The sequence below is a fragment of the Rhipicephalus sanguineus genome, chromosome 9, assembly GCF_013339695.2.
Source record: "Rhipicephalus sanguineus isolate Rsan-2018 chromosome 9, BIME_Rsan_1.4, whole genome shotgun sequence".
Classification (NCBI taxonomy): domain Eukaryota; kingdom Metazoa; phylum Arthropoda; class Arachnida; order Ixodida; family Ixodidae; genus Rhipicephalus; species Rhipicephalus sanguineus.
Window position 1 is genome coordinate 7,747,249 of NC_051184.2, and position 25,251 is coordinate 7,772,499.

Genomic DNA, 25,251 nt, shown 5'->3' on the forward strand with positions numbered 1-25,251 from the left:
GTGTGATGGCACCTACACACTCGCGGGCATTGGCAGATATATGCGATGTCATGTCGTACCTGATGGCGATGACCTTCCCGACGTCCAGGGGCACCTTTCGCACCTGCGCGATGAAGATGGCGGCCACAGCTTCGTACAGCGCCGTGCCGTCCATGTTGATGGTGGCCCCGATGGGGATGCAGAAGCGGACCACCTTCGGGTCCACCTTCACCTTGTCCTCAAGCGTCGATATTGTCACCGGTAGCGTGGCAGAACTGCGAGCGGAGCAGCCAGTTGACTGTGAGTGGACTAGTTGGTTGATCCCTCGGTTGCAACAAAAATAAGTGAATAAATTCTAAAAGAACTTGCTGCTCTACTAGCAGGTAGCTCGTATAGATAAAATAATTAGACTGCGATTGGGCACACTCTTATACACGCACACACACTCGCACTCAAGCACCCTAAACAAGCGCATGTGAGTGCGTTGAGTCATCGCGTGTGTGGACGTCCGCTTGAGCCGAATCGCGCTCTATTATCTTACAGTAAATAAAAATTGAATCCATATTACTCGAAGTAGATTGAAGCGCATGGAAGATCTCTTACTGCAAATGAAACGAGGGCACTGAACAGAGTGCAAGCGCGTCACTCAGCAGCCTATAGCTTCCTGTATAGCCTTACTTGTCGGGTACTTCGTACACCCCACGTGACTAACAGGCGACGTACAATAGCATGACACCATAGTTATGAACCCTTTCAAGCAATACAACCTTCTCAAATCTTCAAATGTCTGGCAACTGTATACGCAATAATATTGACACGGTGTCGTGACGGTGAAGAAGGCAGCAGTCGGCGTGTTCAAGATGAAGCACTTTATTTGGCCGAACTTGTGGCCGGGAAATGAAAACTCAAATTACAGCAATACACGCTGTACACTGAGAGCGGCAGACAGGGCGTCGGCCGTCGATAAACTGAACCGCGGAAATGCGCGCCGGAATTTTATACATGCGGCATTGAACATTCGAGCCTTATCGCTGGTGGCCGCGTTAGTTCCAGAATAATCTCACCTGTTCACGTTTGCGCGCTCAAGCCTAAAAGAAGATTCTGACATAATCTGGAAGGTTCCCAGACATTAGGGCGCGGCTTGCGCAAGGCAGCGGCTACACGTACAACGGACTTGTTAGATAAAAATAATAGAAGAAGCGCGCGTGGCAATATCGACACTACACGGGAGGCATGTCGAACCTGGAAGCGGTGCCGAAGGCAGTGGCGATGGCTTGCAGCATGTCGAGAAGGAAGCGGAACGGCGGCTGCCGCATGACCAGCCAGTAGAGCAGCGGCAGCACCACGAAGCCGTGCAAGAGTAAGCCCAGCAGCACGGTCAGAGCGTACAGGCCAACCTGACCGGCGACCACTGTAAAGTCTTGCATCTCTAGCATCTTGGCCATCACCAAGAACATGACGCCCACAGGTGAGAACCTGCGTACGCGTGGAGGATTGTCGTGCATAAGCGATAACATTTTGGAAGGACGCTGTGTGCTAAGGATCAACCACAAAGCAATTGTGCAAGTTTATGACAGGGACATAAGAGAGGACACAAAAAGAAGCACTAACTTTCAACAAGCGTTTACTTGAAGCGATGACGTCACGATGACGTATCACGTCATACTTGACGGTTCTGTTCGGGTCACGTGACTCTCCCGCATGCGACCGAAGTTCCGCGTTCCGCTATTGCGCTCTCTAGAATGTGGAAACACGCTGAAGCGATACAGACCAGTATACGCGCATGAATAGACAGCAGTTACGCATGTCGCAGATCCATGGCTATAAAACTATCTGACATCTACGCGAGATATTTCATTTCTTTTTGGCATTTTGATTTTTTATGTAAGGTAATCAATGACTGGCTCGCGCATGCGCTTCCACTACTATCGATATGTGAGGCCTAGACCATTAGACGCGTCTTCTTTATTCTTGTGTGCGTATAATACTGCGCATTCCTCGAACTTTCGCGTGCATTTAAACGCTCGTCAGCGTAAAGAAAGATTAGATGGTTGGCCTTAACAACTTCTTATGCTCCAATAGTCTCCAATTAACACAGCGGCCCCTCTGTCCTACGTATAGAAACGGCCGCAGCTAAAGGGAAGCTTATGTATCACACCATTATGACAGACAAGGACAGATGAACTGAAATAAACCTGCATATGGGACGGAACACAAATTCAGGAAGTACGCAGGACGAGCGCTGGTCTGCGCTCGTCCTGCCTACTTCTTGTACTTGTGTTCCGTCCCATGCGCGGTTTTATTTCAGTTTCAATGTCGCACCAACTAGCCCCCTAACGCACTTTACTTAATGACAGAGGGGTTATGTTCTCCCGTTTCCTTGTCTCAAGTTTATCTTATCTTGACTCCCTTACATCCAGTGTCTTCCATTCAGCCGTTAAACTAGCCTTATCATGAAAGCTGTCTGAGCACCGTAAAAGGCAGCTAAATAGGTGTCGCAGACTGCTTCGCAAGGGAGGAGGGTACATGGGGGCCTCACCATACGACCACCTTGGTGATGATCATCATGGCGTCGGAGAGGGAGGTGAATATGTCCAGGAGGGGCTTTCCGCTCTCGCCCATCTGGCCCACGGTGGCTCCCAGCGCGATGCAGAAAACGATGAGGCCCAGGATATTGGTGCCGGGGTCGTGCACCGTCTTGTAGTCCCAGTCGTACATGGATGCTGGATTGAAAACGAAATATACCGAGGGCATAGGTTCGGGCTCACCGCTAAAGTATTTGCCTCACTTGACTCGCACGTGTACCCTTTCCACAAAGAACGACAGAGGGAAACTTCAAGGGGTTGTTTCTTTGTTGATACAACCTTAATGAAAAAAAAAACAAAAAAACTTGGAGGACGCTTGTGCTTCGCCTTCAAGAGTAGGAGGCGATAGCGTAATCAAGCCCCGTACGCGTCACCTTCAGCCGTGCCGCATGGAAAGGAACGTTTGCGCGCGTAGCATTGATCGTTTCAAATTAGCCTAGAATGCCTACTGGCAAGTACAGTCGCGAAGAGCCCACTACGCGCCCGTAAGGTGCCACGCGCACCTGCGTAGCTGCACACTTTGTAATGGTGGGCAGCTTTAAACCACCCACTCGTTGCGGCATTCACATGTTTTGAAGCCCGGTGTGATTCTACAATTCTACATGACATTCATGTAGCGTTTCTTTCTTTTCCTTTCTTTTTTTTGGGGGGGGGGGGAGAGAAGTTTCAAGCAATGGCGTAGCTCTGTGGTAGAACACCTGCTTGCCATGAAAAAGACCTGGGTTCAATTCTTTCTCAAAGCGAACATTTTAGATGCGAAGCAGCTTATGAACGAGGCCTGTCCCCCCGGCATCGCGTCGACGTAGCCAGTGCTCCAGCCGATCCGGAGCGGCGGGCTCGCGAAACCGAAGCGAAACGGGTGCGTTGACATCGCATTCTCAAACTTCAAGCTGCAATCTTTGCAGCAAGAGCCATTAACTTTATACTTTACAGACCACAAGGCCGTTATACTCAAGGGAAAACGTTCCCCTGAGCTTAAAGTCATAAATGACGAGTAACAACGTCAGGGGAACCTCGAATAGAAGGACCATCAACACTGATGAAGAAAATAAAACATTTACAGAAATCTAAGTCGACTCATGACTGCTTCGCATACTACTCAGGGTTCCCTTTACTGGGAGGTGGCGGGAATTTTTTATTATTTATTTGTTCGCACATATCTCAAATTTTCGCTCACGGACAACGCCGATTTCTCGCTCACAGTCAACGACACCGACACCGTAATTTCTGCGAAACGAGCTCTTTAACGCTATCGCGTTAAGACCAACCGATAATGAAGCCAATCCTATAGGGGACGTCAACTGTACTGGATTAACTGTATTGTAGTAATGACAATATAAATGATTTCCACAGAGAGTACGTATAGTAGATCGTAAACGAACAAATAATAGACGTCAACATGCTACGACAAATTACTGCATGAACTACTAACCATGAATCACTTGATTTACGTTTCACCTTCCATAGAGATTAGCTTTTATCTTTAATTCGAGGGATTTACAGCAGAGTTTGCGTAGTAACAACGTAAATTATTTTTTTAATCTGAGCGTGTAAAGAAATATGTAATAAGCTCTTGAGTCTTTTGATTGACAACTGAAAACATTTGAGAGAGTGTTAATTGGCAGACTGCTGCGCATATGGAAAACATTCATGACCAGTCGCAGCTGTTTCTTTTGTAGATAGTATGCAGATTACCAGGCACAAACGTGGGCATCCAGTATCAGACAAATACAAATCTTTGACCGGTCTACACATCTAGGCCTTTATAATCGCACACTCATTGCCAGATCAGTTGTAATATTCAAAGCCTGAATAATCGGTACACACTGTAGGAGGGATCCCCAGTGTACAGCGCTGTGGCTTACAGATTGTTTTTTTATTTCGTTTGTTCCTGGTGGGACAGCTCAACTGACTACGTGGAGGACAGGTCTCGCGTCGATCGTCTCTTGTTCGTCGAAAATTGCTAAGGCGGCACCCGCAATTCTCTGAAGCTAGATTTGTCCTTGTATGGTCACGCTCGCTCGCTCTTCAAGTTTGCGCGACGATGTAACCACGAATTTCCTTCCAATGGTCAGTCGACCATTACTCGTCAAGAGTTCCTTATATCTTGCTTGCAATTTACGGTACGAGCTGGGAGCGTAATGTGACTATGGCATGAACGTCTCTGCTGGTTTGTACGTTATATGTAAATGTTCCGCATGAGCAGTTTTTACCTCTGTTTTAAGTGCGTAGCACCATAGGCGTGCGCAGGGTTCCCCTTCAGTTGGGGGGGGGGGGAGGGGGACGGCGAAAGTTCGTCGCAGCGCCCCCCCTCCCAATTAAGTCAGAGTATAGGGCAGAGCCCCCCCCCTTTATGTGACAAGCCCCCCTACCCCCCCCCCCCCCCCCGTGCGCACGCCTATGCGTAGCACCTTAGGGGCCCGGCTCGTCGTCCATCCACAGATCTCATGTGGTCTGATCACGCTGAAAATTAAGTGGTCAGTACAGGCCTAAAACAAGGATAGCAGTGATCAAAACCGCCTTAAAATAAACAAACGAGCTCTAAAATAATAGAATTAGCATTAATAGCCAAGAAGTACTTGCAATAGTCAACTTTGAATCGCTAAAAAACACTTCGGAAACATGCGGCCGACTCCCGCACCGTGCGAGAGGGCGCCACCACCTCGCCACGCGTAGGGTGCCTTGATGCGCGTTTTGGGCGCACACATCGAGGCATGCTAGCCACGCGCACGACTGCTCCTACCACTGGCGCTTCTCCGGCGCCACATCTGGAGGGAAAACCACCCGACGGAATTCGCTGCAGACAACACGTATCTCAACTGCCGTAGCAAGCAAGAACTCGATAAAGAGCGGCAAAAGGTAGCGCGCATGTAGCACACCGAGTTTGCGAATCTCTCTGACAAGATTCTACTCGTGCAGGGGAATACCCACATGCTTACCTCGAGCACTGACGTCATCGACGGTTTGGTAAACGGAGCAGTGGGAAATCAACTAAAGGGAATCTCTGGGTGCCCATGCTATGCACTTCCTCAGTATTCACAACGGTGGAGCTGCATTTATTTTTATTTATTTATTTATTTATTTATTTATTTATTTATTTATTTATTTATTTATTTACAGCACAATGTTGTGGGAGACCAGGGGCGCAGGATTGACATTTAGCGCAGGATTTAGCGCAGGATTGACAACTATAGACCAATCACTGCAGAAGAACATTTGTTTGGTACTTGAGAATGGAGCAGAACCCGAAAACCGTAGTGTGTGTGTGTGTGTGTGTGTGTGTGTGTGTGTGTGTGTGTGTGCGTGCGCGTGTGTGTGTTGTGTGTGTGTGTGTGTGTGTGTGTGTGTGTGTGTGTGTGTGTGTGTGTGTGTGTGTGTGTGTGTGTGTGTGTGTGTGTGTGTGTGTGTGTGTGTGCATGCATGCATGCACGCGCGCGCGCGTTCACAACGCCATGGAAGCATGCCTGCACAATCTCTTTCGGAATTACCCATACTGGCTTTTATCGTACTAAGCATAAAAACCTAATTCGTTCGCAAACTACTCGCCCTTCGTGCGATCTTTGCGAGCTAGTGGTCGATTCCACGAAAGATCGAAAAAGGGTGTATATTTGATGTTTCCGATTTTCCTGATAATTTTGTATGTTGTGCACATATGATTGCACAGCACGAAATCGCAGTTCGTTTTCAAATAAAAATTTTTTTCAACACAGCAAAATTCGACAAGTGTCGCCGGTTGACGACGACCATTTTACGAAGAATGCGTTTTCGTAACTTCGGAACCATGCTGGCAGCCACTGAAGCTATATATTACAAATATCTTTCTTTTTGGCGGAAGTAGAAGTAAAGAGGAAATAGCTCTTATCATTTCATGGAATTCTGAGTAAATTATGTATTTTTAAAAATTCACGAAAAAACGCTGCGTTTTTGAAAATCAGTCAAATTTGGGACGCTATGGCTACTTCTGTGAACATCTTAGCTTGTTCATATTGGCAGTATGAATAGGCCTTTATGTGAATAATGAACCTCTGCATTTGTATTTCTCTAATAATTTTCAAAGTACTAAATTTTCATGCTCGAAACACCAAAAAGAGAAAAGTGCTCCTCCATTCAAAAATCTATAATAAAAAAAACCCAATCTCAATTTTGTTCAAAGTCCTCCAAAATGTTCTCAAAGGACTGCAGAATGATATTATGAAAAAACATGTTGCATCATTTTTATTACAACAAAAGCAGAAAATGTCAAACATTGTGTTTCCAGAGCGTGGTGGCCACTGCGCAAAGGACATCTCTAGTAACAAGAAAATACAGTAACACGTCTTTTTTCTTTTCTGAGCTTCGCTAAACAACAGTAATGATCTATGGTCGGAAATTGGGAACTGTTTTGTAAAGAAAAAGACCGTTACAATTAAATGCATTCGCGTGGTTTGCGACTTCACGCCAGTGTTAGACATCCCTCAGTCCACAGTATGCACTTTCAGTTGTAGCCTTTTCTTTCATCTATTTCAGTTGAGTATAATTCATATCTTGAGTGCTAAAGAGCGCATTCCCTCCATGCGTCTCTCATGATGATGTGCTGTGCCAGAATTGAGAGATTGGTATAAAAGCCAAGGTCTCTTCATGAATGGAAATGAATTTCTGGAGAGCGGTCGCCAAGAGGTGTGGTTTTTGTTGGCCCAAATGTGTACGTTGTCAAACCTTATGTGATCAATGCAGAGTTTAAAAAGAATCGATTACGTGAAGATTGGTGGCAGCAGTTCTGGCCACGAACAAAACACGTTTTGTTTGCATTGCATCTGCTTTGTTTTGCATATCCTTCTTTCTCTTGAAGGAGTGCTGGCAGATCTGGTTTCCCTCTTGAATTGAGCGCGCATCCTGCTTCATGACCCTCCGCAAAAGAGTCTCGATCCGATATCTTCTACGTAACGAAAATTCTGCTGCAGCGGAATTTTCTTTTTGTGCACCATGAGGCAGTCCGTACAAAATCTCGGCCATGGCTATAACCCCTACCCATAGCCACCTTCAGAGCGTAGGATAGTGATCGCATCAAAGTGAAGCACAATTTGGATGCTTAACTTCTATCTCAGGTGGTGTTTGGCTGACTGGCGCAGCCGTACTCGTTGCTGTCGTCTGCTCAGGCGGGCGTCCATCGCGCCGCCCTTTGCACCTGTCCGCCTAACGCATGCTACTCCGTTTACACGAAGGCGTGTAGCGCGGGCCACTCGATCCGCCACACGATGCGCACGGTGCGGATCCAGAGACCGGGCGAGAGAGCGACGAGCGGTGAAAAATGTATCGTGTAACCAACGCAATCAACACCCCAGCTTTTTCTCGTGCATAGCGACAAAGCCTGGCAAAGAATGTGTGGCTGCTGTGCTTAGGTTGCACTGCGGTACTCGCCGTTCACCACTGCCGCCATTTGCGATTTCTCACATTCTTACAATGCATGATCGACTCAGCTACACATATTTCGCGTTTAGCTTCGTTACTTTTATATAAGCGCATTTACTAAAAAAAAAATTATCCAGAGGAATGAAAATGTCCGTGCTGCCCGTCGACGAGGAATGTAAGTGGTGTCGCAAATGCATTTAATTGGAACGATGTTTTTTTTCTTTACAAAACAGTTCCCACTTTTCAACAATAGATCATTACTGCTGTTTAGCGAAGCTCAGAGAAGAAAAAAGACGTGTTACTGTATTTTCTTGCTACTAGAGATGTCCTTTACGCAGTGGCCACCACGCTCTGGAAACACAATGTTTGACATTTTCTGTTTTTCTTCTAATAAAAATGATGCAACATGTTTTTTCATAATATCATTCTGCAGTCCTTTGAGAACATTTTGGGGGACTTTGAACAAAATTGAGATTGGGTTTTTTTTATTATAGATTTTTGAATGGAGGAGCACTTTTCTCTTTTTGGTGTTTCGAGCATGAAAATTTAGTACTTTGAAAATTATTAGAGAAATACAAATGCAGAGGTTCATTATTCACATAAAGGCCTATTCATACTGCAAATATGAACAAGCTAAGATGTTCACAGAAGTAGCCATAGCGTCCCAAATTTGACTGATTTTCAAAAACGCAGCGTTTTTCGTGAATTTTTAAAAATACATAATTTACTCAGAATTCCATGAAATGATAAGAGCTATTTCCTCTTTACTTCTACTTCCGCCAAAAAGAAAGATATTTGTAATATATAGCTTCAGTGGCTGCCAGCATGGTTCCAAAGTTACGAAAACGCATTCTTCGTAAAATGGTCGTCGTCAACCGGCGACACTTGTCGAATTTTGCTGTGTTGAAAAAAATTTTTCTTTGAAAACGAACTGCGATTTCGTGCTGTGCAATCATATGTGCACAACATACAAAATTATCAGGAAAATCGGAAACATCAAATATACACCCTTTTTCGATCTTTCGTGGAATCGACCTAGTTCTTTTCTTTTCATTTTTCCACTGAAGAACAATTCAGTGGGAAGAGCATGAGAAAAATGGCTGATATAGCCGAAAACTTACTGTTGGACGCATTTCCCGGCGGCTTGATAACAATCGTCGAAAACTGGTTTGGAGAGAGAATAGAGATACGGCTATTAGAAAAAATACACTAGAAAATATAACAGAAAGAAAGGAAGGGGGAGGGATTCAAGAGTTAGCAAGATTAATGTTTTGAACCATGGACAAATTTATATTTTATAACAAGATGTTTGCGTTTCGCGACTGTGAAACATCACCGCCATCATCAGCCTGTCTTATGTCGACTGCCACGACGAAGGACTCTCCCAATGATATCCAACCCACCACTTCCTGTGCGAGCTGATTCAATTTTATGCATGCAGACTTCTTAATTTCGTCACTCCACCTAGCCCTTTTCCGTCGTCGGCCGCGCGCTTCCCATCACTCGGTATCCGTTCCGACACTCTTACTAACCATCGGTTATTTGTCCTTTCAATAAAGTTGTTTCCATTCCATTTCCATTATTTGTCCTTCGCATGACCTGACCTGCCCAGGTCCATTTTTCTTCCCTCTTGGCATGCACTAGGATATCGTCTACCTCTGTTTGTTCTCTGATCCACCCCGTTGTTTTCATATTTCTGAAGAGTGGCAAGCATACCGAATTCGATCAATTTTATTTTATAAGAGCTTTCCAGTGCGGAGTAGTCAAAAAGTACGAGATTATATGAGGAGAGCAAAACTTACTTGCGTGACACAGGCTTCGATCACGTTAGGCGGAAAGGCGTTTCTGGAAAGAAGGAAACATCGGCTAAATAACCTGTCGTCTGGAAAAACCAGGTCTCCATGCAGACCAGGCTTCTTCTTCTTCTTTTTTTTTTTTTTACTGCCTTTCCGTCTTTCACTAATTGAAGATTTCTCTGTATTGCTTCTCAAAAGTGCGTCTCAAAAGTGTTCGCGATCCGGTATTATAGAACGCCGGCTGTGCAATGATTCGTTCGACTGTCGTGCACATACCTTATGAGATCCATGAGCGTGTCGGCGGTGGTGACTAGGCGCGCCTTGGAAGCTTTGGAGGAGCCTGTATCGCTATCGCCGGCGCCGGGCTGCAGACCCGTGACGAGCACGATGCCCAGCACGATGGCAAGAAACGTGGTGGAGAAGTAGTAGATGACGGCGCGCAGGCCGATGCGACCCGAGAGGCGCGCGTCCAGCGCCCCGACGGCGGCCACCATGCTCGAGGTGATGAGGGGCAGGATGAGGCCGCGCAGCATGCGCAGGAACATCTCGCCCGGAAAGTTGATGTACATCAGCTGACGCTTTGAGAAAGGCCCTGCAACAATGTCGCGCACACTATGGGATCTGTCACTGACACCTGGCTCAGTCACTGACACCCGCCTCAGTCACTGACACCCGGCTCAGTACCTGCCGCCCGACTCAGCCACTGCAGCGCGGCTCAGTCACTGACACCCGGCTCAGCCACTGAAACCCGGCTCAGTCACTGACACCCGGCTCAGTCACTGACACCCTGCTCAGTCACTGACGCCCGGCTCAGCCACTGACACCCGGCTCAGCCACTGACACCCGGCTCAGTCACTGACACCCGGCTCGGTCAATGACGCCCGGCTCGGTCACTGACGCCCGGCTCAGTCACTGACGCCCGGCTCAGTCACGGACACCCGGCTCAGTCATATTAGCGACTCGCGGCGGTCGCGCGGCTGCGGTACCAGTCACAAATGGTCGCTTTGGTCGAAATGCCACGTTTTTAGGTCAGTCGCTCGCTGCTCAATTTCTCGGTCGTGCAACTGCGATCGCATAACTTGTAAACCAATCAGATGTGCTCAGAACAGAACGTATTCTTATTTTAAGAGGTGATGGCAGCTCGATGAGACGTGAAGGGCGCGGTATTTCGGCGTGGTGACTGGATGGTCGCAATTGCCAGTGTGACAATGGGTCGCAACATCGCATCATTGCATCGTTATTTCTGGCAGTACGCAGACGTTATATACGTTCATTTTCGAGCAAGTCGACTGGCTTACATTTAAGATATCACTTGATAATACCTGCCACCCGCTCTAAGACTTAAGTACAGCACGATTACGTCTTGCGAGCTATAGGCCCGCGCCATGAGACATTCATAGATAGGCAACATGCACATGCAGTCTAGGAATGTGTTATAAAAGCGGTTATAAACACTACTCTTAAATTTTCTCTATCAGCTAACGCACATTTAGTTCAACACATGCTGAGGTACCTTAGCGGCCGGAGTGTTACGCTGCATACTAAGCACGATGGGTTACCACCATCACCAGTTCTAATTTACAGGCGTCCATAGTACGCTTCTCCCAGCCGGATACTCACCTAGAGGCCTCAGTACGACTCCCAGTACGATGCCGGCCACCACGGCCGCTATGGTGGCCACGGTTAGCCGGTTATGTCGCAGGAAGGTTCGGCAGGCGCCTCCTCGTGGGGTGGGCGCCGCACCTCCAGCCGACTCGGTGTCCTCGGTGTCGGCGGCGTCCAACTCCTTGGATCCCTGCGCCGGCAGCGAAGGGAGCGCAGGTGGGCGCTGCACAGCGGGCGGGGCCGCATCCTCAGCCAGGTTGGTCGTCGACATGCTCGATCCGTCCGCCGTGCTCCGGTACATGCCCCCGCGGAAGGACTGCGCAAAGCAGGGCACACTTAGCTGTGGATATGCACTAGGCAAAAAACACTGATAATAAATGTTGGGGTTTTACGTCCCAAAACCACAATATGATTATGAGGGACACCGTAGTAGAGGGCTCCGGAAATTTCGACCACCTGGGGTTCTTTGACGTGCACCTAAATCTAAGCACGCGGGCCTCAACCGTGTTGCCTCCATCGAAATGCGGCCACCGTGGTCGGGATTCGACCCCGCGACCTTCGAGTCCACAGGCAAGCACGATAACCAATAGACCACAGCGTCGAGTAACAAGACCGATCTTTATGTCCAGGGAAAAGACGCACACAACCACACACGGAAGAGTCTATTTGCGCCTACACATGTCGGGGTGACGTGAACTGAGCAGAAACGCCACGTATGACGTCATACCACAGCCGTACAATTTGAATGAAAGGCAAGGTTCTGGCGGGTGTCGCATAAATATTGTCATTTTGCCTGTGTCAGTGGTTGTCCCGTGTCGCTGTGCGGGTTATAGTGACGTACATACACAGTGCCGCTTCGCGGTTCTCACTGTTTTGCCAGCATAGCCACTGCCTTAATAGAGTCCACAGTGACGTACCGCTCTCCCAATGACGTCATACAGGACGTTAATGCTCAGATTACGTGACCCCAACCTGTGTAGGTGCAAATAGGCGTACCTGCCACACACGCGTGCACTAACCAAAATTTAAGTCCTGTAGACAGCAATAGCTGAAGTACGCTGAATACCAGTGGCGTGGCCAGAAATATTTTTGGGGGGTGCGTGCGTGTATATATACACATGCAAAACGGAAAAAAATTCAGGGGTGGGGGGGAAATAGAACCCCACCTAGCACCCCCCTCCACACACACACACACACACACGCACACGCACACGCGCACGCACGCACACACACCTTTGGCTACGCCGGTGCTGAATACGTCAAATCAGTGTTTGCCGTATCCAAGGTCAGTGTATACATCGGGTTGTCGCATAATTCGTCCTCGCACTGAGATCTATATTGGCATCCCTGGTTATCTCTTACGAGAGAGATGGCCCCGAAAAGCGTTGTCTCCGGGCTCGAATTTTCAGCAGGGACTAGGAAGCTTTGCACTGGGAAAACCTAGTCTAATAACGTTGGGGAAAACCGCTATAGATTTTCCATTGCAGTTTCGTTCTATAAACAAGTACAGTGACAGTATTTTTCTTTAAACAATAACCGAAGAAACGAAGCAGTACAACTTACCGCTCAAGGTATACGAGAAGCAGTCTGATTTGCATCGCGACTACCCATGTCAAAGCCAAGAATTTCTATTGTGCGTGTGAAGAGCGCATAACAGCTGTCGCTGCTAAGTGCAAGAAATAAACGTTGGTGGACGTGCATTGCTGATAATGAAGTGATGCGTCTAAGACGGACGTATAATAATGGTGACATTAATAGCAAGCATCAAATGCGTTTGTCTATTCGTTAAGCATTTTTAAAAGTGCAAGCACTCGTGTTTTACGAACGCTCAGTAAATAACAGATCAAGCATCATTGTGTTGAAGGTATACCGCCACAAAATTGACTCTCAGCTTTTTATTTACCGCACCACATCACGAGAGGTCCAGTAGTACATTACCATCCGCCGTGTGTATGTTAGCGGCTAGGGTGTTGCGCACGAGGGTGCGGGTTCGACTCCCGGCCATGCAGGTTCTACTCCCGGTTCTTCAGCTTACTGGGAGCGCGGGAACACAAAACAGACGAAGGAAGAAAAACAGAACACGAGCGCTCCCGGCCACAGAAACCGCATTTCGATGGGGTCGAAATGCAGAAAACACCCGTGTACTTAGATATAGCTGCACGTTAAGGAACCCCATATTAATCCGGAACCTTTCCTACGGTGTGGCTATAATACCGCGGTTTTGACACGTAAAACCGCAAAACAATGCGAATGGTATCGAAAGCGCGTTGCATGGCGTCATCAGGAGAAAAACAGAGCGCTGCGTGTCTCTGCCTGTGTTTCGTGCGCCTTCTTGTCTGTGCCGCCTTACGCGCCGAAAACGTGGAAGTTAAAAACCGACTCGTCAAACATATTGTGTTGTGGTCATCAATGGCGTCGTGTAGTGACATTGTCATGCAATGTGGTCATGACGTCACAGACCACCAAAATTTGTACCGTCGTCATGAAGTCATTTGATGACGTCATCGGAGCGCATCATCGTTTGGTCAAAGGTGGGCCGATTCCGGAGGTAGGGCAACGGCACGTGAGATGTAGAAAGCTTCAGAGGCGGGCCGCGCCAGCGGGGGCATGAGGGCGGGCAGCCCCCCTTAATTTTAGCCTGCCCCACTTTTACACCCCCCCCCCCCCCCCAAAGGAAACATAGTCAGAACACAATGCATAATTTACCCGCCTCCCTGTCCCATAAAGGAACTCATTTGTCGTGGGTACCCCCCGCCCCCCAGGAAAAAGATCCTGGGGAGGAGGGAGGGGAGGGGGGGGGGATGAATAATGCAACCGACTAGGAAGGTCAAAGTGATTTAATGAGTGCCTCGTGTGAGCATGTGCTTTCGCCTGTGCGCTCCTTAGCGCTGCCTAATGGGACTGACTTTTTGCGTTGCTGTATATAACTTTACAAACTACCCGGCTGGACAGCCGTGGTACGAACCCACGAATAACCATACGGCGGTACAAAACTTCTCTAACTCGAAGCTTGTTAAATGACTCGCTGCTGCGAGAGTCCCCGTAAAACAAACTTATCGCTCCCGTGGCCTCTGTTCAACCCCGGCGATAAGCTCAGCTCGCCCGGAAATTCGGAAATCTCCTATGCCATAAATTTTAAACACTGCGATGAACCGGTGCTCTCGCCTCATTCCTCTCTTTCAGAGCCGGTACACACTTAAAGCGGCTAGTCGAATCGGATGAATTTATTTATTTATTTATTTATTTATTTATTTATTTATTTATTTATTTATTTATTTATTTTATTTATAAATACTGCAATCCCTTTCAGGGAGTTTCGCGTTGTGGGGTTACAAGGTAACAAGAACATAAAAGCAAAGAAATGAGGAAGGCCAGTATATATATATATACATATATATAAAGTATTGACAAAACATCTGAAAGCAAAAACGAAGCACTTCACATTCCGCAGTACAAAACTAATGAAACGTATAAGAGGTTACAGAGCTTAGGTGTAAAAATTTATGCACTCTTGTTGAGGCTGGAAGAGAATAAAGCTAAAGATGGCTTAAAACCTTAAAAAAAATAATAATACCAGCTGGGATTTCACGCACCAAAGCCACGATATGATAATGAGGCCCGTCGTCGTGAGGTACTCAGGATTAATTTAAACCACCTGGGGTTCTTTATTGTGCACCTAATCTAAGCACGGATGTTCTACACATCTCGCCCCCATCGATGTGCCGCCGCCATGGCCAGGAATCGAACCCGCGCCCTCGAGCACCCTACATCAAATATGGGAATGCATTTTCTAAATATCCTGTTTCATGGCCTCGTATACATAAACGTGTATTACGCTCTTTCGAGCCTATCTTTTCGCACAAGTTTGGCTACACTAATTAAAGTTAGTGCTGAAAAATAACTACTGTTCATTGTATTTTAACTGATGTAGCCTTTTTATATATATAGTTTGTAAGGGAAGTCCCATTGCAGTTTTTGACTTCGGGACCTTCTTCTGTGTATTAACACCCTGTAATATTTTTAATCGTCACAATAAACTTATTCTGGTTCTGCACATTAATGTAATTTTAGAGTCGATCAGTACAAGCCGCTTCCGTATTTCTTTTTTTGTTTGTTCAATGTAAAACAGAACAGATGGGACAGCAAGGATACAAGTTGCGGTCGATACTTTCATACTCGATAACGCGCTCTGCTGTTTTCCTATGCCTCCGTAATTTGTATTGAGCAGCGCAACACTACAGGAACCTAGAATGAGAAGATACATAGACAGCGCTAATTTTCTGCTAAACGTTTACTTACGATCGTGCGTGTTAATTATGCAATGACAGCGGATCGATAATAAAATGAAGGAGAGAACACATAAAGGTACAGTACAACACCCGCACGTGTCATTACTGTGAGCACAACGCACTTAGCCATTTCAAAGCGCTGACTCTATAGAAACCGCTTATCTTTGTCTGATAAGTCCAAGGATGTCACGCCCACACATTTTTTCCATGCCATCTTTGGCCTTATCTGATGAAGAAAATAGGTCTCTAGAGTCAGCGCTTTGGCATGTCCAAGTGCGTTGTGATTACAGTGACGACACGTGCGGATTCTGTGCTGTACCTTTATATGCTCTATCCTTCGTTTTTCAATCGATTCGCTGTCACGGCATAAAAATAACGTGCGATTGCAATAATAGTATCCCGGGGTTTTACGTGCCAAAGCCACGACATGATTATGAGGCACGCCATAGTGGACGGCTCTGGAAATTTCGACTATATGGTGTTCTTTAACGTCCACTGACATCGCACAGTAAACGGGCCTTAGCATTTCGCCTCCATCGAAATGCGACCGCCACGGCCGGAATCGAACCCGCGACCTTCGAGTCGGCAGCCGAGCACCGCAACCACTGTACCGCCGAAGCGTACATGCGATTGCAAATAAACGTTTAGTGTAAAGATAGCGCTGTGTATGTGTGTTATGACCGGCTGTCGGTGGCGAAGCACTGACCAAGAGAATCGGCGGACGAGGTGTTCTCCCGCTGCTAGAACACCTGTATCCTTCCTGGAAACGAAATTCCTGGGACGGCGAGTGACCAACAATGGGCAGAATCTCGGCCTCAAAGTCTGGGACGGCGATGCCGGAGACAATGGACCACCTGGGCTTGGCTTGGTACGCTGCCGAAGCCACCTGACGGGTATGTTTGGACGGGAGTCTCCGCAACCCTTTCGCTGCGTCGGGAAAAGATCTGCATGGGCAAGCACGAGGAACCTGTTCTGCTTCTCCCCCACCTGCGTGTCGACAACCGCAGGACTCTTGCCGCTTCAAGTGTGCCATGACCCCTCCGCGACAGTGAAATGGACTGTGCCATGGTGGGAGGTGTCGTGTGTGTGATTGGTGGTCATCAAGAGGGAGGAGCCAAACTGAGGGGTTAAAACGACGATGCTGAGTGAGAAATGGGGCTCTGAGCCCTCGGTAACAGGCTCATCCAATTCGCTCGTCACTGAACTCTTTCCTTGTAACGATGTAATTGAGTGTTCAAAAAGTGCCAGTGAACTTGTTATTGTTTTCCCAACTTGCTAGTATCAGTTCCTCAACCCGGAGACTCGACTACGCTACCAAACGGAGTCCGGGTACGACGCTGCCCTCTCGTAGCAACAGCATGGTTGTCGAGAAGGGACGGATCCAAACACACCGGCACGACAACTGGGGTCAGCGGTGAGGTTGATCCAAAAACCCGGTTACAACAATGTGTCATATTCTCCGTTTCTGTCGTGTTGCGCTGCTCCATGTAATGTAATGTAACATCGTTTATTCTGGCATGTGCACATAAATGACTATGTGACGTGCCACCGAGATGAGGCAACAGGAAACAGACAAAACTGTTCCCTTACTGGGCCTACATGCCGGTTCGTGAAAAAACGCCAGGCCTGCGCTGAAACCGCAGCACAGTCACAGCGAAAGCTGGAAGAGCGGCGTTTCTAGAGCCCGTTGTAAGCTCTCTTGGGACTACTAATACAAGTACACTAGCACCGTGCCCACTACGCCATAAATCACAATGTTTGTGAAGCTGGGAAGCACCTACTAAGCCATTATTCGCCATTCTGCGGAGAATCGAGGTACCAGCTACACGTCTGTAAGGCATTATGTGCACTTTGTCACGCGACGACTGATGACGGCGAAGAATTATGGCTCATCCCTTTGTAATGGGTTGGAAGCTTTAAACGGCCCACCAGTTATGTAATTTGCATTGGTTGACGCCCGGTCGCTATTTCCCTCCCCGTCATGCTGTATAACATACGTTGACGTGGGACAGAGAGGGCGGGGGGGGGGGGGGGCGAAGAAATTTACTGAGACCCCGAGAAAAAGGATCATGCGCTTATGGGCTTCCTTGGCAACCAATACAAGTGCAGTTGCGGGGAACCCACTATGCTATAAATCATTGTAATTTTTGAGAAGTATGAAAGCAGGCATTATGCCATTTTTCGTCATTCTACGGAGAGCCGTGGTGCCTGCTAAATGCATGTAAGGCTGCGCACTTTGTTGATGCTGTGCCTGATGACTATGAAGAATTATGGCGGATCCATTTGTAATGGGTTGGAAGCATTCAACAACCTTCTCGTTGCGCAATTCGCATTGTGTGACGCCTGGTTACAGAATTCGCGTTGTGCGACGCTTGGTACTTATTTTACTCTTCTACCACGCTACATTACATATGTTAATGTGGTTCCTTCCCGACATGAAGCCTGTATAGGACCTTTTTGCAAAGCAGTTTCAAGCACCGGCAATTTCACTTTGTAATTGTATAGCTCTACCCTGTTTTTGTGAGTATGTAAATAGTCTTGGTATGCAAGGCAATAAAGAAAAAAAAAAACCGGCACGGCTCAGAGGTTGAATACTGGGCTCCGAAGCAGAGGGCCCAGGTTCGAACCTCGTTCCATCCTGGAATTTTTTTCTTATTTCGTTTTTTTTTTATTTCGAGCGATAATGGTTACGGACACCGGCGGCGGCGGCGGACAACTACGGCGCCAAAAACGGCCGCTGAAACGATCTCATAACAGCTTTCGCTGTAAAACGGGGCAGCAGTGAGGTCAGCAAGAATAAAGCAATATTCGTGAACAAAATTATGTACAAATTATGTGTAATTTACGAATTCTAACCTACTGGCCCGGCAACGTGTCCTAGCAAATTCGGGAACGCGTTTTTAAGCATTTCGACATATATTGCAACTATAAAATTATTGTTGTCGGGTGTACAAGGCACGTCTTTTTGGGAGGAATCACCAGAGTATCGCTTGTCAGTTGCTATTGAACGCGACATTGCTCCAAAATATGCCAGCAATTTTTTGGGGACAAATGTTTCGCTGAATATCACTGTAATAACATGGCACGTATAGATCAAAAAGTGGTCTTTTATTATAATTCTTATCGTCGCGTGCGATGTACTCGTACAGGTTTTCACATTAGGATTAACAGAATATTGCAGCTACATTTAGCATCGGAGTTCTGCATTACAACGCGCTCCTTTGTATGAATGGGAAAACATCCGTCATTTTGACATCTGGCGCTCGTCGCTTCCTAGCCCTCGGCACCTGTGAAGCAAAGCGGGAATGCTCGTCTTGTTGCGTTCGTTTGGATATGTCACCGAAACATGCGAAGAGACGCAAGAAACGGCCATTCACGTATCTTTGCCGTACGCAAATTTATTCAGGCGAACGCTTTAGATGCCTCACAAAACGCGAAAAGTGACCGTCGGCGTCGGTGGCGTCAACACGACTGATGCAAGAAATCATTGTGATGAAATCACGACGGCGCAGGTCACCGAAATTTAAGACGTCATTGTGACGTCATCTGACGTCGCTCTGATGTCACATAACGTGGCGTCACATGATGGTGTCATCACATATGAAATCGTCGATTGCTCCAACGTCTTTAGAACCTAGAAACGTTGGCTTGTGCAAAGGTGCGCCGTTCCCGGAGGCAGTGCAAAACCACGTGAGGTGCAGAAAGCTTTCAATGCCTCCGATGTCGGAGGCAGTGCAAAATAACGTTGGGTCCAGAAAGCTTTCGGGGGAGGGGACTCGATACAATCGAATGAGAAGAAAAAGAAGAAGATGGCTTTCGCTTTCGTGTTGGTTTAGGCAAATGTATAAGGAACCATGTGACCTCTTGAAATTCAAAAATGAGAATCAGAAGCTTGTTCGAAGCAGTCTTATGTTGTAGCCCGTATATTTCGTCAAATTCAGCGCTCTAGAATTTGAACCAGAAAATTTCGAATCAGTGGGCATCATGGTACATACGTTCTCAATCAACGTGACGCACAAACGCCATCCGTACGACTGCTGTTATAACTTTTCTAATGACGTTATCATAGCCTGCATCACAACGCTTTTTTCTCAGCAGCTTTCACAACAACAGGAAACTGTTTTATCGGCGAGCGCTGGCGCACCTTGAGATTATCGACCCATTGTCTTTTTTTTCCTGGCATTGTCCCTTGTTGCGCGGACGGTTTTCCGTTCCAACTGTTTTCTTTCAATGGACGGTGTAACCTCATGACCGAGTCCTAGTGATTGCTTGCTGGTAAAGAGTCAAAGCTTAGCGGGTCGATGGGGTTGCGTCGTGCTAGTTTCCGCGACCTATGTTCTTTTGCAGCGTACATCGATATCTCAGAAAGTGGTAGTTTGTTTCAGAGGGAGAGTTTTTATTAGAAGGCGGAGAAGTCGGCCTGAGCTAATACGCTCTGGCCTGCACAGAGCGGGGGAGGGGGGGGGGAGAAGAAGGATGAGTGATGAAGTATGATGATGGAGACAGAAAGAAGGGATTCGCATGTACAATAACCACGTAACACAGTGGTTTCCCTACAGTCTACTGTCCGGTCCAGTACCCTTGAGAAAATCTGTAACTGCCCTTGTATAGCATACAACATACATGATAACGCGGCCGCCTTGGATCGGTATCATATTCGCAACGCTTCGCCTCGGGTCAGTTAAGTAAAAAAAAATGCAACAGGAACCGTATGTCGATGTTTGTCACAATCAATGCGCACAACATTGCTGTTGATGAAGTGTTCAAATTTTAAAGCGCTTATCTGTGCCCACATTCGAGTGAGCGGCTACTCGACCACATTCAGACAGTGTTGTAAAAACGCGCACAGTGTTTCAACGCCCTAGCCTGCGCTAAGGAAATTGTTGAGGAAATTGTCAACGTTGTGGAAAACGCGCCAAGCTTCTGAGCGCGATTGCTTGCACGCGGTACGTGCTGAAAGATGGCATATATTCCACCCGATGAGGCAGACGTGAGCCTGTAGTTACAGAGAATCGTGACTCGATAACAGAGGTCCAGAGTTAAGATCTAGCTATTGGAACATTTTCGTTTATGTTTATCCAGTGTAGATACGCGCTTCGCTGACGGCTGACGTCACTCGCTGACGTCACTCATGAGTTTTTCCATAAATTCCAACAGATGCCTACACATCACATCCCAGATGAAAGAGATGAAAAATCCTCGAACACGACGTGTTGCTGGAGCCAACCTTTGGACAAGTGGTCTTGTCTTCAAGGCAGAAATATCACCCGTTTGTAGCACGAAGCCACAGGGAAATCCGTATGTATTTCCTTGTGACTTCGTGCTACAAACAATACGGATTTCCTTGTGGCTTTGTGCTACAAGCGGGTGGTCGTTGCTACCTTGAAGAAGGCAAAGACCACTCATTTATTCTTTCATACATGTTGCCAACCCCAACGGGGATTTTAGCAGGAAGTGCATGCATACAATAAGGATATACACGAGTGTAATTTGTTGAACATTTCACAAATAAGAATTTGGAGTAATTACAAAAAAAGGTTTCACGTAAAATTATTTAACAAACACATGTGGCATGCATAAAGAATACATTAATACATGAGTTACAAAGACGCACGTAGTGAGTGAATAGGTCGTTGCGGGATGTAATCAATGACATTATGCAATTACACAAAGCAAGCGGTAAGGTTAAAGCTTTTCAAACAGTTCATGTTTGGGAAACACATAGGTAGCTTTCAAGAAGTGGTAGGAAGTTATCTTCATTATTACAAGTAGTTATATATGTAGGTCGAAAGGTTGGCTCTAGTGACACCCTATGTTCGAGGATTTCTCTCCTCTTCAAGTTGCCATTTTTCCCTGAGCGTCTGCCCTGTTTGGAATCCCGGATTAAAGCAACACGCGTGGTACTCGATCGATAAGAACGTGCGGAGAGCCGCGTGTTGTCAGCAGTCACAAGTGAGTGGACCCCTGCGCCATGCCTCCATGGGTTATCGAGCGGGCACGTTTACGAGGAATGTGCGATTGAATCTTGGCACCATTTGTCTCATTGTTTCAGTGACCGCGCTGAGTAAGCACACGCTCCGCTCGCGCATTCGAAGACGCACAAAACAAAGTGAAATAAGACGACTACGCACGATAGTCATGCGAAACAAGGCAGAATGATGGACGTGAGACTCCATAGCAAAGCAAGATGGGAGACAATTCAAGACTGATATCCGCCCCCACCTCTGCGCGAAGACCTATGTCTACAGCGCACAGCTCGCCTAGTCCAACGCAGTGTCACAAAGTTTGTTCGTCAGTAGTACAGAAGTACACTAAATTTTAAGGGGTTCCAAACAGACAAACGTATAAAACAGGAGCTCTCGGACTCCTGATAAGCTATATATTTTTTAATAAATATATTTAAATAAATGTTGGTGCGTATGCGTGGCGCCAACTACTCGTAATTTACATGATAGTTTCTTAACGAACACAACAACTGCGAAAAGAACACGCGTACGTACGTGCATCTACACACAGTAGGTCTTACTTCTGTTTATTTAGCATTTCTATTGTCGCTAAGATCTGGCACAGCTGGTATCCAGTTCAGAGAAAATTGGCTTGATCGATCCAGAGAGCATGCCGACATTTTTCTTTTCTCTGCAACTGAAGGCTTTCTTTGTTCCCGAGGAGCCATCATGAGTGCGCTTCGTTGCTTTGTGCTGCAATAAATAGAACGCCGAATTCAAATTCCGTAAGTCGATTGCCTAGTCGAACGACTGGAGACGAAATGGAGGCGCAAGCTCCGAAAGTTGGAATGCACAAAATACCTTAAGTGCATTGATTACCTTTCTGAAGAACAACGTTGGCGGACAGCCCACGTCGAAAAGCCCTGAAGCTGCGGAACCTGACGTGAACGTCGGCAGCTTGTGTCGCAATTGATCTAAGCGCCGAACTCTTAAAGTTAGTGGGCGTAGAGGCGCTATGGTTGAAAAAGATCACGCGCAAGGTGTCACCCTATGCGGCTATACATTGTCACTTCCTGCATTGCCAGCAAAGCGTGATGCGAGTGCTGCCAAAAGGTGACGCCTAGTCATCAAATATACTGGCGTGAGCACGTGTGACATCATCGCGCAGCTCTTTTCAAAACTTTTTCCCGACCAAGCTGGACAGAGTAATAACTCGACAGTGTCTCTTTTGTCTCTCCGCGGCGTTGGGCGTAGGAGCTCTTGGGCTGCTAGATGTTCCATATTGCTGGGTTAAAATAGCAATAATGAAAGTAGCGATAAAAGACTAGCTGCATGCTGTGCTATTTTATGATCTTAACTCACTAAGTTAGCTTCCCGCAATGCGTGTGGATCTCAAATACATGTAGTGTGTTTCATATTTCCGGTATCATTCCGAGCGGACGTGCGACTGGTTAGGTTCCTCCGGCCAGTAGAAGGATCGACAGCTGGGCTAGTTGGTAATAGTTCGTGAACATCTTGAAAACAGCGCAAATTACGACACGGACAAGAGAAGATTGATTAGAGCACAAGCGTTCTTTGCAGGGGAATCCTTGCTCGCATGTGTCTCAACACGTTTCGCAGTGCGACTGTGTCAATGTTTTTTTATGAAACTCAGGTACTATCAGCTCAAAGTCAGACCACTAGAGAGATCAATGAGGCATTTAACATTATAAAGCAGTGTGAGCAGTGCATTAGCGCTCCTTCCATCGTCCAACATTACAGCCAGCACCTTTTCTTGGAACGCTCAGCACCACTGCATTTTTTTATGCTGTTATGCACGTCAAAGTACCTGAAATTTTAGTGCTTGTTCGTATTTTTATTTTTTTAGGATTCAGAATGGTTGCCTTCTGACGTCATATGTGAAGTGGTCGCATGGGGGACAGGCTGCGAGTACATAAATATGTTTGTAGCTTCAAATAAAACTTACCTGCCTTGTCCTTGTAATTTGCGCTCTTTTTCAAGATGTTCAATTTTCTCCGGCCAGTAGTTTAGTGGTTTACGCAGTCCCGCCCTCACCCCCTCCCCTTGAAATTCGGTAACCCCTGTTTCCCCCAAAAGAGAAAGGGAACTATAATCCTGGACAAACGCCTGTAGCCAGCCGCCTTGCGCCTTCACAGGCGAACCGACATCACTATTTCCAGACATGTCGCCGAGAATGCATTCAAGAAGTGCGTGGTCTCCCGTGGCGGGAGTCAGCGGAATATAAAGGAAACGACATACGAAGCGCAAGAGTAACGCCGACTTGCTCTTCCGTCACCACACTACGCATCTGGTACTCGGGCTAAATTCTATATGCCTTTGCAGTTCTGGTGTTTCGTCATTGAGTGTACCTGTGACAGTCCTACGCATTACCCTAACGACACTTTTCACCTGTATATATATGTACGGCCACAGACATCGCAATCGGGGACGATGACGATGCCCTTCTCACGCAGCTGCTAAGAGGTGTCATCGTCGCTTCCTGCTGGTGTGACGTGAACGCAGCACGGCGGCGTCGATAGGCGACACCTGTGTAGAAGCCAACGGCGCACACGAAGCTATAACACCACCGAGGTAAGTGAGGGAGGGGAGGGGGCGGCGTATCGTCGGCGTGTCAGCTTGCACACTTGCCCCGAAGGGAGTGTCTTCGAGATCGGGTGCCATTCGTGCCATCATGCGCCCTCCACGTGCGATCCCGCTCTACAAACAGCCATATAGCATTGTTCGCCGAATCCCCGCTGCGCGCTTCGCCTGCCGTCTCCGCGTCTGCATTTTGTCGCCACCGACAGCAGCGCTGTGAAGCTTGAGCATCGGGTTAAGATGCCGCCTCCTGGCTACGCAGTGACCCAACGCTACGAGAGCCCACTGTCCGTCCGCGGTCACCGTGCCCAAAGACGCCATTTAAGCTGACCTCTCATTCTACCGTATGGGGCAGAAACCTGGAGAAATGACAAAGAAACCAGAGAAAGTATCTGGTTGGGCTAGGTGGTAGGGCATCTTCAGTATGAAACTAGAGGAGAAGTTAAAAACCACCGAGCGTGCTATAGAACAATAAAAATTATAGGCGTAACTCCAAGCGACGGGAAGACGGCAGACCGGGTCAGTGAAGAAACGCGGGCAGGCAATATCGTAGTAGATATTAAAAGGAGGAAATGAGCCGGGGCAGTCATGAGACGGACAGATAACCAATGGTGAGAACATCGAAATGGACACCAAGAGTTGGGAAGTGCTGCCGATAAGAGTTAGATGGAGCGACGAAATTAAAAAATTTGGAGGTATAACATGGACAAGCTCGCGCAGGACGGGGTGCGTTGGAGATCATTGTGATAGGCCTTCTTCCTGCTGTGGACATAAGACAGCAGGGGCGTAGCGAAGGAGGGGGGCTCAAACTCCCCCCGAAATTTTTCAATTTTGCTTGCGTGTATATACACGCACACATACAAACGCACGCACGAACATACATTAAGTATGGTTACCCCCCCCCCCCCCCCCCGAAAAAATTTCTGGCTACGCCCCTGTAAGACAGAATGATCATGAGGATGATGAGCAAAGTTTTTCTAAAGCATTCATTATTATAGCGAACACACACAACAGAATACACAGAAGCACACAGACAAACTTCTAAAGTATCTTCCACCCAGATTCT

General features: G+C 47.2%; 1 protein-coding gene across 4 annotated transcripts in view; it reads right to left on the reverse strand.

Annotated features, from left to right (window-relative positions):
- The window catches only part of LOC119404547 (excitatory amino acid transporter 3), a 54,132-nt gene that overhangs the window by 4,091 nt on the left and 24,790 nt on the right, over positions 1-25,251 (reverse strand). For all 4 annotated transcript variants that reach the window (XM_037671086.2, XM_037671088.2, XM_049418923.1 and 1 more), the window contains exons 2-8: positions 11,369-11,669; positions 10,025-10,340; positions 9,755-9,797; positions 9,074-9,116; positions 2,519-2,702; positions 1,222-1,455; positions 60-254 (exon numbers count right to left, since the gene is read on the reverse strand). In XM_037671086.2, the coding sequence (XP_037527014.1) occupies positions 60-254; positions 1,222-1,455; positions 2,519-2,702; positions 9,074-9,116; positions 9,755-9,797; positions 10,025-10,340; positions 11,369-11,669 (1,316 nt within the window). The remainder of the gene's footprint in view (positions 1-59; positions 255-1,221; positions 1,456-2,518; positions 2,703-9,073; positions 9,117-9,754; positions 9,798-10,024; positions 10,341-11,368; positions 11,670-25,251) is intronic.